Source organism: Dendrobates tinctorius, unplaced genomic scaffold, assembly GCF_039654945.1.
Source record: "Dendrobates tinctorius isolate UK_male_01 unplaced genomic scaffold, ASM3965494v1 ptg000315l, whole genome shotgun sequence".
NCBI lineage: Eukaryota > Metazoa > Chordata > Amphibia > Anura > Dendrobatidae > Dendrobates > Dendrobates tinctorius.
Genome location: NW_027361982.1, coordinates 3,181,158 through 3,199,166, shown reverse-complemented (window position 1 = coordinate 3,199,166; position 18,009 = coordinate 3,181,158). Strand labels below are relative to the sequence as shown.

Genomic DNA, 18,009 nt, shown 5'->3' with positions numbered 1-18,009 from the left:
CAATTACTTTGTTTCTTATGTTTTCCAGAATTTTTTTGGATTATGGAATGATGTCTAGCTTTTAAGGAACCTTTGTTCTACTTCACTTTGTTAGGCAGGTCCTAATTATGTGATTTCTTGATTGAGAACAGGTGTGGCATTAATCAGGCCTGGGTGTGACTAGGAAATGTGAACTCAGCTTCCCAAACATGTGATAAACCACAGCTATGGTTTAAGGAAAGGGGGCAATCACTTTTTTCACACAGGGCCCTGTATGTTTGGATTTCTTTTTCCCTTAATAATAGGGATCTTCATTTAAAAAATGCATTTTGTGCTTACTTGTGTTATCTTTGTCTAATATTTCCATTTGTTTGGTGATCTGAAACATTTAAGTGTGACAAACATGCAAAAAAAATAGGAAATCAGGAAAGGGGCAAATAATTTTTGCCACAGCTGTACAGTGGTGTAAAAAGTAAGATACCACTGCAAAATTTTCATTTTCTCTGATTTTTCTCTTTATAGGTATATTTTTGAGTAAAATATACATTGCTCTTTTATTCTATAAACTACTGACAACATGTCTTCGAATTTCCAAGCACTAAATTTTGAGTTTATCTTCAGAATATGAGAAATGGTCAAAATAACAAAAAAATGCAGTGCTTACAGACCTCAAATAATGCTAAGAAAACAAGTTCATAATCATTTAGAGACAACAATACTAATGTTTTATCTCAGGAAGAGTTCAGAAATCAATATTTTGTGGAATAACAATGATTTTCAAATCACAGTTTTCATTCGTCTTGGCATGCTTTCCACCAGTCTTTCACACTGCTTTTGGGTGTCCTTATGCCACTCCTGGTACAAAAATTTAAGCAGTTCTTCTTTGTTTGATGGCTTGTGACTATCCATCTTCCTCTTGATTACATTCCAGAAGTTTTCAATGGGCTTCAGGTCTGGAGATTGGGCTGGCCATGACAGGGATTGGATGTGGTGGTCCTTCATCCACACATTGATTGACCTAGTTGTGTGGCATGGCGCATTGTCCTGCTGGAAAATCCAGTCCTCAGAGTTGGGGATCATTGCCTGAGCAGAACTGTTTTTCCAGGATAACCTTGTATGCGGCTTGATTCATACATTCTTCGCAAAGATTAACCTACCCAATTCCAGCCTTGCTGAAGCATCCCCAGATCATCACCGATCCTCCACCAAATTTCACAGTAGGTGCAAGACACTATGGCTTGTACGCATTTCCAGTTCTCTGTCTAACCATTAGACGACCAGGTGTTGGGTAAAGCTGAAAATTAGACTCATCAGAGACGACTACCTTACTCCAGTCCTCTATGGTCCAATCCTTATGGTCTTTGGCAAACTTCAGCCTGGCCCCCCTTTGCTTCTCATTGATGAAATGCTTTTTTCTAGCTTTACATGACTTGAGCCCTGCCTCTAGGATCCTGTTACGAACTGTTCTTACTGTGCACTTCACCCCAGCTGCCATTTGCCATTCCTTTTGTAGGTTACTTGATGTCATCCTGTGGTTGCTGAGCAACATTTGAATAAGATGACTGTTATCACGGTCGGTGGAGAGTCGTTTTCACCCTCTGCCGGTCTGTAGCTTTGTTGTCCCCAGTGTCTGCTGCTTGACCTTGTTGTAATGGACTGCCGTCTTAGAAATTTTAATGATGGAGGCAACATGACTCTCACTGTATCCCTCTGCTAGTAAAGGCAGAATTGAGCCTGTCTTTGCCTCACTTAAGACTTTTCAACTCCTTTGGCATGGTTAAAAGTTATTTTTTTATTGATATTACTAGCAATTGTTTTGCCCTCCAGTTTGTCCTATTGCAAGAATATTGTGAACATGACAGCAGGGTTTTTTATACTTTCCTTCGTTAAGGAAGATTTGGTTCAGGTAATTACCTAATCAGAAGTACATTAAGTAGAATGAGGTGTTCTCTGGTTGGAATTCAACTGACACAGGAATGGAATGGCTGTCAGACATGTAGAGAAGCTGATTTTCATAAAACTGTGCAGTGGTCTCTTAATTTTTGCCAGAGCTGTATATATAGTATACTTTAGGGATTCTTTGTTGTATATTCAATTTGAAGTGCTAAGTTGCATAGTGGTTTCCCATTTTTTCGACATTATTGTTTGAAAGAATGGTGTCAGATCACATATCATCGCAGCTATGACAGAAAATTGTGAGAACACAGAGAACATTGCAGCTATGATAGAAAGTTGTGAGGACACTCATAATATTGCAGCTATGATGGAAAGTAGTGAGGACAGGCAGAGCATCATAGCTCTGAAGGAAAAGTGTCAGATCACACAGCATTGCGCTATGATAGAAAGGTGTCAGAACATGCTGAGCATCACAGCTGTGTTAGATTTGTGCCATAACATGCAGAGCATCACAACTATGATAACTTGCTATATATTGGTTCATGTCCATGTCTGTAAGCATCTACTATAAGCATGTAAGCAGAAGAACTGGATTGTGGAGCGATGTAGGAGGATGGCCTGGTCCGATGAATCACAAGGTGTCAGTTAGAGTCGCAGCTATTGATGCACGTGGGTATTTACAGTACATAATATTAGACAGAGGATTGTGATGTTATGATTAATTTCTTTATTAAAGATCTGTGATGATTTTTTTCCCTTGCTGATTCCACCTCTTCTGCTTATTTCAGAAAAGAAAGAAAAATATAAGGCGGCCAGCAGTGAGTATTGCTCTCTGTCATCTCTTGCTCTATTCTTCATGTATATGGGGTATTTACTGTAAAAGATGCATTTATTGTGCATCCTGAATACTGTATATCTTCATATTTCTAAAATAATCACGTCACAAACTGAGTACAATTCACCGGGAGAGCACTCACTACATCCACTAAACCAGCCAAAACTAAATGACAGCAAATAATGGTTCCATCACCACAATCTACAGTTAGGTCCATATATATTTGGACAGAGACAACTTTTTTCTAATTTTGGTTCTAGACATTACCACAATGAATTTTAAACAAAACAATTCAGATGCAGTTGAAGTTCAGACTTTCAGCTTTCATTTGAGGGTATCCACATTAAGATTGGATGAAGGGTTTAGGAGTTTCAGATCCTTAACATGTGCCACCCTGTTTTTAAAGGGACCAAAAGTAATTGGACAGATTAAATAATTGTAAATAAAATGTTCATTTCTAGAACTTGGTTGAAAACCTTGTTGGCAATGACTGCCTGAAGTCTTGCACTCATGGACATCACCAGACGCTGTGTTTCCTCCTTTTTGATGCTCTGCCAGGCCTTCACTGCGGTGGTTTTCAGTTGCTGTTTGTTTGTGGGCCTTTCTGTCTGAAGTTTAGTCTTTAACAAGTGAAATGCATGCTCAATTGGGTTGAGATCAGGTGACTCACTTGGCCATTCAAGAATATTCCACTTCTTTGCTTTAATAAACTCCTGGGTTGCTTTGGCTTTATGCTTTGGGTCATTGTCCATCTGTAGTATGTAACGACGACCAATCAGTTTGGCTGCATTTGGCTGGATCTGAGCACACAGTATGGCTCTGAATACCTCAGAATTCGTTCGGCTGCTTCTGTCCTGTGTCGCATCAACAATAAACACTAGTGACCCAGTGCCACTTTCAGCCAATCTTGCCCAAGCCATTACACTGCCTCCGCCGTGTTTTACAGATGATGTGGTATGCTTTGGATCATGAGCTGTACCACGCCTTCGCCATACTTTTCTCTTTCCATCATTCTGGTAGAGGTTGATCTTGGTTTCATCTGTCCAAAGAATGTTCTTCCAGAACTGTGCTGGCTTTTTTAGATGTTTTTTAGCAAAGTCCAGTCTAGCCTTTTTTATTCTTGATGCTTATGAGTGGCTTGCACCGTGCAGTGAACCCTCTGTATTTACTTTCATGCAGTCTTCTCTTTATGGTAGATTTGGATATAGATACGCCTACCTCCTGGAGAGTGTTGTTCACTTGGCTGGCTGTTGTGAAGGGGTTTCTCTTCACCATGGAGATTATTCTGCGATCATCCACCACTGTTGTCTTCTGTGGGCGCCCAGGTCTTTTGGCATTGATGAGTTCACCAGTGCTTTCTTTCTTTCTCAGGATCTACCAAACTGTCGATTTTGCCACTCCTAATGTTGTAGCAATTTCTGGGATGTGTTTTTTTATGTTTTTGCAGCTTAAGGATGGCTTGTTTCACCTGCATGGAGAGCTCCTTTGACCGCATGTTTCCTTCACAGCAAAACCTTCCAAATGCAAGCACCACACCTCAAATCAACTCCAGGCCTTTTATCAGCTTAATTGAAAATTACATAACGAAGGGATTGCCCACAACTGTCCATGAAATAGCCTTGGAGTCAATTGTCCAATTACTTTTGGTCCCTTTAAAACAGGGTGGCATATGTTACGGAGCTGAAACTCCTAAACCTTTCATCCAATTTTAATGTGGATATCCTCAATGAAAGCTGAAAGTCTGAACTTCAACTGCATCTGAATTGTTTTGTTTAAAATTCATTGTGGTAATGTCTAGAACCAAAATTAGAAAAATGTTGTCTCTGTCCAAATATATATGGACCTAACTGTAAGTTTGTAACAATTGGTAAAATTTGTGTTTAGAATGGATTATACTTCTGTATGGAAAATAGAAAGAGGGGATATCAGGAGGAGCACTGCTTTCACATAATTACCCAGCGCTATTGCCAGGTGTTAAATTCATCTAATTCCAAGACACATACACAAGCAAGTAGTTGTATACAGTACAGCAAGAGAGCAGTACAGGACATGTAGTACAGGTAGAGAGCAGTACAGGACATGTAGTACAGGTAGAGAGCAGTACAGGACATGTAGTACAGGTAGAGAGCAGTACAGGACATGTAGTATGGGTAGAGAGCAGTACAGTACATGTAGTACAGGTAAAGAGCAGTACAGGACATGTAGTACAGGTAAAGAGCAGTACAAGACATGTAGTACAGGTATAGAGCAGTACAGAACATGTAGTACAGGTAGAGAGCAGTACAGGACATGTAGTACAGATAAAGAGCAGTACATGACATGTAGTACAGGTAAAGAGCAGAACAGGACATGTAGTACAGGTGGAGAGCAGTACAGAACATGTCAGGGGAGGACAAATAATATTTCTGAGGGGCTACATGAGAGATTGTGACTGTTGTGGAGGGCCGAACCAATAGGCTGAAATGAATTAAGCTCAATATTAATATCAACATATAATTAATATAATCATTATAATTTACACTAATTATCACTCAATATTGAACAGAAGTATGCCAACATTACCCTATAGACCATTTGAACCCGAATACAGCCTCTTCTATATCGTATGAGGCCCACACAGCCTCCCCCTGTCCAGCATATGAGGCCCACACAGCCTCCCCCTGTCCAGCATATGAGGCCCACACTGCCTCCCCCTGTCCAGCATATGAGGCCCACACTGCCTCCCCCTGTCCAGCATATGAGGCCCACACTGCCTCCCCCTGTCCAGCATATGAGGCCCACACAGCCTCCCCCTGTCCAGCACATGAGATCCACACAGCCTCCTCATATCCAGCATGCGACCCACACAGCCTACCCATGTCCAGCATGAGCCCAACACAGCCTCCCTATATACTGCATGAGCCCCACACAGCCTCCCCATGTCCAGCATATGAGGCCCACACAGCTTCCCCATGTCAAGTACGAGACCCACACAGCCTCCCCATGTCTTGCATGTGAGGCCCATACAGCCTCCCCTTGTTCTGCATGTGAGAGCCGCACATCCTCCCCATGTCCTGCATATGAGGCTCGCACAGCCTCCCCATGTGCTGCATATGAGGCTCGCACAGCCTCCCCATGTGCTGCATATGAGGCTCGCACAGCCTCCCCATGTGCTGCATATGAGGCTCGCACAGCCTCCCCATGTGCTGCATATGAGGCTCGCACAGCCTCCCCATGTGCTGCATATGAGGCTCGCACAGCCTCCCCATGTGCTGCATATGAGGCTCGCACAGCCTCCCCATGTGCTGCATATGAGGCTCGCACAGCCTCCCCATGTGCTGCATATGAGGCTCGCACAGCCTCCCCATGTGCTGCATATGAGGCTCGCACAGCCTCCCCATGTGCTGCATATGAGGCCCGCACAGCCTTCTTATGTCCACAGTAAGACCCCCACAGCTTCCCCATGTCCACAGTAAAACCCTCATAGCCTCCTCATGACCACAGTAAGACACCCAGAGCTTCCCCATATCCACAGTAAGACCCCCATAACCTCCCCATGGGCAGCCAAATATCCCATATAAATAAAAAACTAAAAAAAAACATACCTTGGTCCCATTCCCAGGCACTCTGCTCCTGTCTCAGTGTCTCTGGTGCGCTGACTCTCCACAGTATACAGCTGAAATGATATCATCACATCAGCTGTTTCACACGCTGATTGGTGGAGGAAGTGACCTGAGGCCCCTCCTCCACCAGTGCAGTCAGCATGGATATACCGTATTTCTCGGACTCAGACTCTAAGACACACCGAACCATAAGACACCCCTAGATTTTAGAGGAGGAAATAAGGGAAAAAAAATTAAAGCAAAAAATGTGGTCAATTCTATACTTAATATCCCCTATCCTGGTATATATGGTTCCCTCATCCCCATCCTGATACACATGGCCCCCTCATCCCTACCCTGGTATACATGTCCCCCTTATCTGTAGCCTGGTAAGCATGGCTCCCTCATCCCTATCTTGGTATGCATGGATCCATCATCCCTATCTTGTATGCATGGATCCCTCATTCCTATCCCGTATGCATGGCCCCCTCATCCCTATCCTGGTGTGCATGGCCCCCTTATCCCTATCCTGGTAGGAATGGTCTCTCTCATCCCTATGCTGGCAGGAATGGTAACACTCATCCTTATCCTAGTATGCAAGTTCCCATTCCTATCATGGTATGCAGGACCCCCATCTCGTCCTAGTATGCATGGTCCCATCCTTAGTCTGGTATGCAGGGCCCCATCACTATTGTGGTATGATTGGCCCCCATCCTGGTCCTGGTATGCATGGCTCCATCCTTATTACTGGCCCCCACCCCCATGCTGGTATGCATGGCCCCATCAGAAAACCTATTACACTTACGTTCCTGGCGCTCCCTCGCAGCATCCTGATCTGATGTCAGCAGCTGCTTTATGCTTGTAAGCAGCGCATGGTAGGGATGTCATGTGCTGCTCACAAGCAGAGCCCAGCTGCCGGAATACTCATTGCTCTGCACGCTGGGACTGTGGCCCCAGAGAGCAGTGGCGGTCACGCGTGCATATTAATTTCTCTTAAGTAGCGGCACATGTGACCACTGGCAGCAGCAGGAAGCCGGCGGCTGACACTGTGCGCGCTGCACGCTACTGAAGAGCAATGAATACTCACTGCTCTTTGCGCGCACAGTCCCGGCGTGTGGAGAAGTGAGTATTCCGACAGCTGTTCTTCGACTTGCAAGCAGAGAGTGATTTCCCTGCCATGAGCTGCTTACAAGCATAAAGCAGCTGCTGGCATTGGAACAAGATGCTGTGAGGGAAAGCCGGGAAGGCAAGTGTAATGGTTTTTTTTCTGTTTTCTTATGGGGCCCTGCATACCAGGATGGGGTTGGGGGCCAATCATAAGGATGGGGCATGCATTCCAGGACTGGGGTTGGGGGTCAATCATACCAAGACGCCATTAAAGAGAAATTAATATTCCTTGCTCTCCACGCCCATGGACGTGGAATGCAGTGAATACTCATTTCTCTTTAGCAGCGGGCACAGGAGTTAGCCGCAACTGCCAGCTCCAACCTCCTGTGACCCGCTGCTCTACAGATGCTGCTCCCCCTGCTACCCACCACAGCCAAAGCTGGTTCATCCGGACTATGAGACGCACCCCCCATTTTCCTCCACATTTTTTGACAAAAAAGTTCCCCTTATAGTCCAAAAATTACGATAGACAGCGAGCGGCACAGTGCAGACCGTGGGCCACTGTTTTCAGCCCCTCGGCTGTCTCGGTCCACGAGCTGGACTGAGACAGCCTGAAGGCCGGATGTGGCCTGCGGACTGCACTTTGCACAGGTCTGGTACATGTAGTACAGATAAAGAGTAGTACAGGTAGAGATCAGTACAGTACATGTGGTAAAGTACATGTAGATGTATATGATGTAATTCTGCCATTTTTCACATATCTTCACAGTGTCGGACGCTCCGAGGGAGACCAGTTATGAAGTCTCTGAGGAATCCTGATTTATAAGAGCAGATATTCAGGATGAGTTCAAAAAGGGCAAATATTTAACTACAAAAATGATATTACAGACCAGTGCACATTGGACCTGTCCCTTCCGCCCCCACTTATAGCGAACGAAGCATCAAACTTATACAAAATCCTAGCATACAATGACAGCTGAGAGAAATGACAGACTAATATTTATGTGGGCAGTGTTGGGTGAACTAATGGTGGTCCTTGGATTTGGACTGGATGTATGAAAAATAAATGTGTAAGGATTATCGCGTTATGTGTTGTATTGTATTGTGAATAGTGTCTTGTGTCTTTGTATATATTGTGTTGTGTAGTATACTACAAAGGTAGGATATGGTGTGAGGGAAAATTCTTTATGCTGAGGATACAAACATAAGACTTTGTGCCCATTAGCCAGGCTCGGACTGGCCCACAAGAGACAGTGTTATAACCTGCTTCAAATGTAATGCATAGCTAGACCCCTAATTCTAGCAGCATTCCTGGGCAAGCTTAGCCTAGTCCTTCAATGGCAACGGCCTCGAGATCACTTATATCTTTCTGTTTGCTGCAGCCGCTTTCTTCATATTCCACAAAATATTTTCTGTTAAGTTTAAGTCAGGCACCTGTGACAGCCGCTCCAGAATGTTCCAGGACTTCTTTTAAAACCAAGTCTTTGTGGACTGTGAAATATGCCTGAGATCATTGATTTGTTGGAAAATCCAATGATGCCCAAACTTCAATTTCTTTACAGGAGGCATGGTATTTTCTTCTAGGATCTCCTGGTACTTCATCGGAAGCAAGCAGCCTTAAAGCATCACAGAGCCATCTCTATGCTTCACTGTAGACATCACCGAGCCACCTCCATGCTTCTATGTAGGCAACACCAAGCCTCTACCATACTCTCTGCAGGCATAACCAAGCTCCCGGCATGCTTCACTGTAGGCATCACTGAGTCACCTCTGTGTTTCACTGAAGACATTACCGAGCCCTCGCCATGCTTCAATGTAGGCAGCACCATTCCCTTGCCATGCTTCACTGTAGAGAGCACAAAGCTCCCACCATGCTCCACTATAGGCATCACTGAGATTTCATCATGCTTCAATGTAAGCATAACCGAGTTGCGGCAAAGCTTCTTTGTCGGCATCAACGAGTCACCACCATGCTTCTCTGTAGGCATTATCGAGTCCCCACTATGCTTCATTGTAGGCATCACCAGGCCCCTGCTATGCTTAACTGTAGACAGAAACAAGAACCCGCCATGCTTCACAATAGGCATCAGCAAGCTGTTGCCATGCTTCACTGTAGATTACTGAGCCTTCATCATTCTTCACTGTTGTAAAGATGTTCTTTTGAGCATCTGCCTCATTCTCCCTCCTCCAGACACATCTGCTGATCCATAGGCCCAAAAAGTTCTACTTTTGATTCATTTCTGCATAGTACAGAATCTGAATGCACCTGTGGTTATTTCTATGATTTTGAGCATATTGGAGCCAACTTTTCTTGTGCTTTTGCTTCCTCATGGAATTTGGGCATGGAGATCTTTAAAGGGAACCTGTCAGCTCGTTTTTCCGCAATAAGCTGCAGCTACTGCCTTTCGGGGCTTATCTGCAGCATTCTTTAATGCTGTAGATAAACCGCCGATCTAACCTGACAGAGAAGAAAAATATGTTTTATTATACTCACCCGGGGGCGGTCCGGTCCGATGGGCGTTGCAGGTCCGGGTCCGGTGCCTCCCATCTTCTAGCAATGACATCCTCCTCCTTGCTTCGTGTCGCGGCTCCTGCGCAGGCGTACTGATCTGCCCTGTTGAAGGCAGAGCAAAGTACTGCAGTGCGCAGTCACTGGACCTCTCTGACCTATCCTGGCAATCGAGGAGATGGAGAAATTACTTGCTCCGCCTCCTCCGCAGCTGTGCTCTGATCCTCTCTGTGTGAGAGGCTCGGAGCACAGTCGCATGACACTATGCTATCACTCGCAGCAGAACAGGAGCCGAGGGTCATTAGCATATCGCATCTGATGCTCTCACATCAAAAGCCATACATTAGTGTGACCCCGTAAACAGAAACTATCACCTCAAAATTCACAAACTTAAACATTTTTACAGGGGATGTAGCCCCTATAATATACATTTTAGGGTTGTAGTTGCAGGTAAATATACAAGCATCCATATGCAAATGAGAGTGCTACAATGCACATTTGGTGTGCAAAATGTATCAGTGCATCATTAAGACCACTATCTACTATATAATCGTCTAATTCTGTCTGTCTGTAACAGAAATTCCGCGTCGCTGATTGGTCGTGGCCGGCCGGGCGCTACCAATCAGCGACAGGCGCAGTCCGGCCACGAATTGGTGCGGAAATCGAATGACGCATGCCACCGCTACCCGATGAAACCTGAAAGATAAGAAAAAAAAGTTATATTATACTCACCCCGGTGTTCGGTTCGGTCTGATGGGTGTCGCCGTCCCGTCCAGCACTTCCCATCTTCATACGATGACGTCCTCCTCCTTGCTTCTCCCTCGGCTCCTGCGCAGGCGTACTTTATTGGCCCTGTTGAGGGCAGAGCAGAGTACTGCAGTGCGCAGGCGCCGGACCTCTCTGACCTTTTACGGTGCTGTAGAATGCTGTAGATAAGCCCCTGATGGCAGTGGCCCCAGCTTATGGGGCAAAAATGGGGTGACAGATTACATACATATTCTAGAATACCCGATGCGTTAGAATTGGGCCACCATCTAGTTATAAATATCTAGCATTGTCTCAGAGCATGTTTGACAGCAAGGGCTCCCTAAACTCAAATCCTTGCTCCTGCACAGGTGAACTGACACTGGTGTGCTCACAGTGTCAGGCAGGCGCACCCTCTCTGAGTTTTGCCATGATCTGATCACCGCCTCTTGCCAGTCTGTGGCCACCACTGACGCTACCCAGAAGTGTAGCAAGAGGCTTCAGAATGCAGCTAGGCTGCAGAGCATTCCCACACCAGTACTGAGTGTGTGCCTGCCCTGATACTGTGAACAAGCCACAGGGCTGCAGTGTCAGTGCACACGTTCAGGAACAGGGATTGGAGTTTAGAGAGTGTTCACTGGAAAAAAAGTTATTACTGTCAATCAAGCTCATGAATAGTGCTGAATATGGAAATCAAGGGGTGTAACGGTGCACCACACCCACGGTGCATCAAAACAACCTCATTTGCATATTTGGACTCTCAATTATAAATACTTTTCTATCTACTGGCTAACACGATACAAAAATATATATCTTTCCTGTATTCATTTACAACTGCACCACTGAATGCTTATTACTAGTATGATTTTTATAGGAGCTAAGTCCCTTACATAAATGTGTAAGTAGCTGAATTTGAACTTTGGGGGTATGAGGCAGTGACAGGTGTTATATGTGAGGGTCGTTATGTGTCCCCCAGGATGCGCACAGAGGCGTACTGAGGCCGTGGGAGTACATTGCAGTCACAGGCATAGCAGTGATTGCAGTGCAAAATAAAAATAAGTCTGGTCTTGGACAAGCTATTTGACTAAGGCAGATTTAATAAAAGGTGGCTTGGACTTTTATTTTTGAAGCGGACTGCAGGATGGTAGTGGGGCTGTTCGCTCCCTCCAGGCCGGGTCCATGGCCACAGGTTCCATTTTAAAAACCCTGCAGGAAATGGTGTCAGCCATAGAATCATAGAATCGTAGAGTTGGAAGGGACCTCCTGGGCCATCTGGTCCAACCCCCTGCTCAAAGCAGGATTCGCTAAATCATCCCAGTAAGATGTCTGTCCAGCCTCTGTTTAAAGACTTCCATTGAAGGAGAACTCACCACTTCTCATGGCAGCTTGTTCCACTCATTGATCACTCTGTCAAAAAGTTTTTTCTAATATCTAATCTGTATCTCCTCCCATTCAGTTTCATCCCATTGCTTCTAGTCTTTCCTTGTGCAAATGAGAATAAAGTTGATCCTTCTACAATGTGACAGCCCTTTAGATATTTGTAGACAGCTATTAAGTCTCCTCTCAGTCTTCTCTTTTGCAAACTAAACATTCCCAAATCCTGCAACCTTTCCTCATAAGACAGGGTTTGCAGACCGGTCACCATTCTGGTCGCTCTTTTCTGAACTTGCTCCAGTTTGTTGATGTCTTTTTTAAAATGTGGTGCCCAAAACTGGACACAATATTCCAGATGAGGTCTCACCAAAGAGGAGTAGAGGGAAATAATGACTTCACGTGATCTAGACTGTATGCTTCTGTTAATACATCCTAGAATTGCATTTGCCTTTTTTGCTGCTGCATCACACTGTTGACTCATATTCAGTCTGTGATCTATTAGTATACCCAAGTCTTTTTCACATGTGCTGTTGCTTAGCCCTATTCCTCCCATTCTGTATATGCTTTTTTCATTTTTATTGCCCAGATGTAGTACTTTGCATTTTTCCCTGTTAAAAACCATTCTGTTAGTTGCTGCCCACTTCTCCAGTTTATTTATATCTTTTTGAATCCTCTCTCTCTTCTCTAGTATTAGCTATCCCTCCTAGCTTTGTGTCATCAGCAAATTTAATCAGTTTACCCGCAATTCCTTCATCTAAATCATTGATAAAGATGTTGAACAATACAGGGCCCAGGACAGAGCCCTGTGGTACCCCACTTGAGACATTCTTCCAACTGGATGTGCAGCCATTTACGACCACTCTTTGGGTCCGATCACTAAGCCAGTTATGAATCCACTTAACAGTTGCCTTGTCCATTCCATACTTAGTCATTTTTTCAATAAGGATTGTATGAGATACTTTGTCAAATGCTTTGCTGAAGTCAAGATATACTATATCTATAGCATTTCCTTGATCCACCCAATCAGTGATTCCGTCATAGAAGGAAATTAAGTTAGTCTGACATGACTTATTAGTTACAAACCCATGCGGACTCTGTTTAATCACTTCATTCTTATCCAGGTACTGACATACATGTTGTTTAATAATTTGTTCAAAGATCTTTCCTGGTATAGAAGTCAGACTCACTGGCCTATAGTTGCCTGGGTCCACCTTCTTCCCCTTTTTGAAGATAGGAACAACATTTGCTCTTCTCCAGTCTTTTGGGACTTCTCCTGTTCTCCAAGAATTTTCAAAGATTATGGAGAGGGGTTCAAAATTTTCTTCTGCTATCTCCTTCAGTACTCTGGGGTGTAATTCATCTGGACCTGGAGACTTGAATTCATTTAGGTTAGCTAAGTGTTTCCTCACTATCTTTCTGTTTATAGATATCCTGGATTCTTCTATACCCTTAATAGGACAGTGAAGAACAGTTGATGTTACATTTCCTTTCTGAGAGAAAACAGATGCAAAATAGGAATTTAAAAGTTTGGCCTTCTCAACATCCTGTCTTACCATTTCATCATTTTCATCCTGTAAAAATCCTATAGCATCTTTGACTTTTCTTTTACTTTTGACATATCCCCAAAATCCTTTATTATTGCTTTTGACATCTCTTGCAAGCCTCAATTCATTTTCAGCTTTAGATAATCTGATTTGTGCCCTGCAGGTTCTGCAGACAGCATTATATTCTTCTTTATAAAATGGAAAGAGGGAGGCATATCTAAACATTTTTTTCTTCCTTTTTAGCATGTGCTTAAGTTCTGTGTTCATCCATCCTGGTTTCCTTAAATGCTTCCTATTCTTCCCTCTTTTCGGAATTGTTAACAATTGTGCTTTGAGAATTTCATTTTTCAAGATTTCCCATCCTTCCTGGACATTTTTGTCTTTAAGGATATCCAGCCATTGGATCCCTCCAATTCTCTTTCTGAATCCCTTAAAATCTGCCTTTCTGAAATCTAACCTTGAAGTCTGAGTCTTCACAGGTCTTCCTCCTCTAGTTATCCAAAATTCTAAAATAGCATGGTCGCTACCTCCTAGGGTCCCAGCCACTTTTACCTCCTCAACCATTTCCTCCCTGTTTATAAGGATTAGATCCAAGGTAGCAGTTCCCCTTGTTTTCTCCCCTACCTTTTGGAAGATAAAGTTGTCAGCAAGAGAGGATAAGAATTTCCTTGACCTGTTAGTTTTGCCTGAGAGAGATTCACAACAAATGTCTGGATAGTTGAAATCTCCCATGACAACTATGTCATATTTTTTGGAGAACTTGGCCATTTGATGCATAAAGAGTTCATCCATATCTTCAGCTTGCACAGGCGGCCTGTAGTATATGCCTACAATGGTGTCCTTTCCATTGTTCTGTCCTTGAATTCTTACCCAAACAGTTTCCACAGAACTCCCAGTCTCTGAAGCTTCAATCTCTGTGCAGATATACGCGTTTCTAACATACAATGCGATACCTCCTCCTCGTTTATCAGGTCTGTTTCTTGCAAATAAGTTGTATTCTTCTAGTCTTGTATTCCAATCATGTGTATCATCCCACCAAGTTTCAGTGATTCCAATGACATCATATTTCTTTTCCTGTGTTAGTAGTTCCAATTCTCCTTGTTTGTTGCCCATGCTTTGTGCATTAGTATAGAAACATTTTAGTTTGTGATTGGTTTCTCTTTCTCCAATTTTTTAATTAATTAGATTCTTTTGTCTTTGTTCTTCCTTTCCACTTCTAATAGCAGAGTTCTCAATAGCATTTGTCAGGTGTATGGCTTTTTCTGGTCTTTTGCTTCCCTTCCCACGTTGTTCTAGTTTAAAGCTCTCCTTACAAGTGTAGCAAGGCAACTTCCAAATACATGTTTTCCAGTCTTCGTAAGGTGCACCCCATCTCTAGCAAGCAGTCCATCGTAAAGGTAATTCACTCCATGGTTTGCAAACTACAGAGCAGGAGGCTCTGCAAAACTTCACCCTGTGTGAAGTAACAAGGAGCCAAAAGGCCTGGCACCCCTCAGCGGACATGGCGGTGCAGTCGCCCACTGTAACCGGTCTATGATATGGACTGTCTTGTTTCCCGGCTGTGATCCGGAGGATACCATTTGTTTTCTGTTTTGTGAGTACCCTGAACATTAAAGAGACTTTGATTTGAACTTTCCTGTGGTCATTGCCTGTCTGTCACAAGACACCAACCCTGCTGCACTACAGGGGTGACAGACAGATTCACTTTAACCCCTTCCCGACCTTTGCCATTCTATTACTGCTCTGCGGGAACTGCATTTCTTCCCACAGCAGTACAAGTACAGCGGCACGATCACTGCGTCCTGCGTCGTGGCCATTTAACCCCATCTAACTCCTCTGATGCCACTGTCCATGGAGATCCCTGGCTCCAAGATGGCCGCAGAGTCCTTCCGGGTCCTTCAGTGAGGTGGCCGGCAAGTCTCCTTCACTGCCTGTCAGATTGCTGATCTGACACTGTGCTGTGCAAAGTAATATATATTTATATATTAATGTCCCATCCTGGGACAATGTAATAAAGTAAAAAAAAAATATTATAGTGTAAAAATATTTTTTTTTAAATCCCCAAATAAAGAAAAAAAATGAAATAAATATTTTACCAATAAATACATTTATTTATGTAAATAAAAAAAATAAAAATATACATATTTGGTATCGCCGCGTCCATAGCGACCCGACCTATAAAACTGTCTCACTAGTTAACCTCTTTAGTGAACACCATTTAACCCCTACCCGACCTTTGACGCCGCGTAGGCGTCATGAAAAGTCGTGCCAATACGACCCATGACACATATGTGGCGTCATGAATTAATTGCCCCCCTGCGGTCGGGTGACCGGGGTCACTGAAAGGTCACCCGACCCGCACACAGAGGACATTTGAGAGTTAACCCCAGGGGGCGAGGCTTACGATCGCTCTGATTGGCTGTTAAAAGTGAAACAGCCAGCCAATCAGAGCGATTTGTAATATTTCACCAATGAAATTTGGTGAAATATTACAATCCAGCCATGGCCGATGCTGCAATAGCATCGGACATGGCTGGACACCGAGACCCAACCCCCCCACACCGACTGGCGGGGGGCGATTAGCCCCCGCCACTGACGGAAGACGTCAATCGGTCGCCGCCGTCATCATCTGGTCCCCCTTCCCTCCAATCCCCCCACCTTCCAATCCCCCCTCACCCCCCCGGTACCTCCGATGTCCAGCTGTGGCTCCCGGGGTCCCGCCGTCCCGGATCATGGACGCCGCCATCTTGGAAAATGGCGGGCGCATGCGCAGTGCGCCTGCCATTATCCAAGATGGTGCCGCCCATGAATTTTCCGGCTGCCCATTCATTTTTCATTTTGATCACTGTGGTAAACTCTCACAGTGATCAAAATGAAAAAAAGTAAATACACCCCCTGTTTATCACCCCCATAGGTAGGCCCAAATAATAAAATAAAAAACATACTTTTATTTTTCCATTAGGGTTATGGTTGGAATTAGGGTTAGGGGTGGAATTAGGGTTAGGGGTGGAATTAGGGTTAAGATTAGGGTTAGGGGTGGATTGGGGTTGGGATTAGGGTTGGGCTTGTGGTTAGTGTTAGAGTTGGGATTAGGTTTAGGGGTGTGTTGGGTTTAGGATTGTGGTTAGGGTTATGATTAGGGTTGGGTTTGGGTTAGGAGTGTGTTGCGGTTAGAGTTGGATTTAGAACTGAGGGGTTTCGTCTGTTTAGGCACATCACGGGGTCTCCGAACGCGACATGGCGCCACGATTTATTCCAGCCAATTTTGTGTTCATAAAGTCAAACAGCGCTCCCTCCATTCCGAGCCCCGACGTGTGCCCAAACAGTGGTTTACCCCCACATATGGGGTATCAGCGTACTCAGGAAAAATTGCACAACAACTGTGGGAGTCTAATTTCTCCTGTTACCCTTGGGAAAATAAAAAATTGGGGGCTAAAAAATTATTTTTGTGGAAAAAAAAAGATTTTTTATTTTCACAGCTCTGCGTTATAAACTTCTGTGAAGCACTTGGGGTTCAAAGTGCTCACCACACATCTAGATACGTTCCTTGGGTGGTCTAGTTTCCAAAATGGGGTCACTTGTGGGGGGTTTCCACTGTTTAGGCACATCAGGGGCTCTGCAAACGTAACATGACTCCTGCAGACCATTCCATCAAAGTTGACATTTCAAAACATCACTACTTCCCTTCCGAGCCCCGACGTGTGCCCGAACAGTGGTTCCCCCCCACATATGGGGTACCAGCATACTCAGGACAAACTGTACAACTTTTGGGGTCCAATTTATTCTGTTACCCTTGTGAAAATAAAAAATTGTGGATTAAAAAATAATTTTTTGAGGGAAAAAAATGATTTTTTTATTTTCAAAGCTCTGCGTTATAAACTTCTGTGAAGCATTTGGGGGTTCAAAGTGCTCACCACACATCCAGATAAGTTCCTTGGGTGGTCTAGTTTCCAAAATGGGGTCACTTGTGGGGAGTTTCTGGATCGCCCCGTGCCAGGGCCGTGGGGTACTCGGTACTGGGCCCGTAGGCTTCAATGGGAGGTGTCACAGTGGCAGTGACCCGGTCTGTGGCCCTGGGCGTCCATTGTAAAAGGGGAATGTTGAGTGATGGGATAAAGTTTATTAATGAATGTTTCGTGACGCCACCTGTGGTATTCGGCAATGAAGATGTTAAGCCGACACTGCAGACAGATCCTCTGGGACAGATGGTGTGGTGCAGCAATGATGGTGTTGCCCTCCACAGGCTGGGCTGTAGTCCCAGGGCAGTGTAGATGAAGAGATAGAGGAGAAACGTGGATGGCGTAGGGCTAGGATGTAGCAGTGCTGGGTGTGTTGACGCAGGAATAAGTGGAGGACACCCGGGCATGTAGTTCCAAAGCTTTACTCACAGTCTGTTGCAGGTACAGATGCCCGCCTCGGTGCCGTGTCCTCCAGGTCAGG

General features: G+C 44.5%; 1 protein-coding gene across 2 annotated transcripts in view; it reads left to right on the top strand.

The window, feature by feature from the left end:
• Positions 1 to 12,208, top strand: part of LOC141073820 (major histocompatibility complex class I-related gene protein-like) — a 101,851-nt gene extending 89,643 nt beyond the window's left edge. Inside the window, exons 7-8 of one of the 2 annotated variants that reach the window (XM_073561274.1) lie at positions 2,664 to 2,693; positions 8,961 to 12,208. In XM_073561274.1, coding sequence (XP_073417375.1) covers positions 2,664 to 2,693; positions 8,961 to 9,019 — 89 coding nt within the window. In that variant the 3' untranslated portion in view covers positions 9,020 to 12,208. Of the gene's footprint in view, positions 1 to 2,663; positions 2,694 to 8,167; positions 8,487 to 8,960 lie in introns of those variants that run through there. The other variant, XM_073561275.1, reaches the window with a different exon arrangement.
• Positions 12,209 to 18,009: the final 5,801 nt, after the last annotated feature.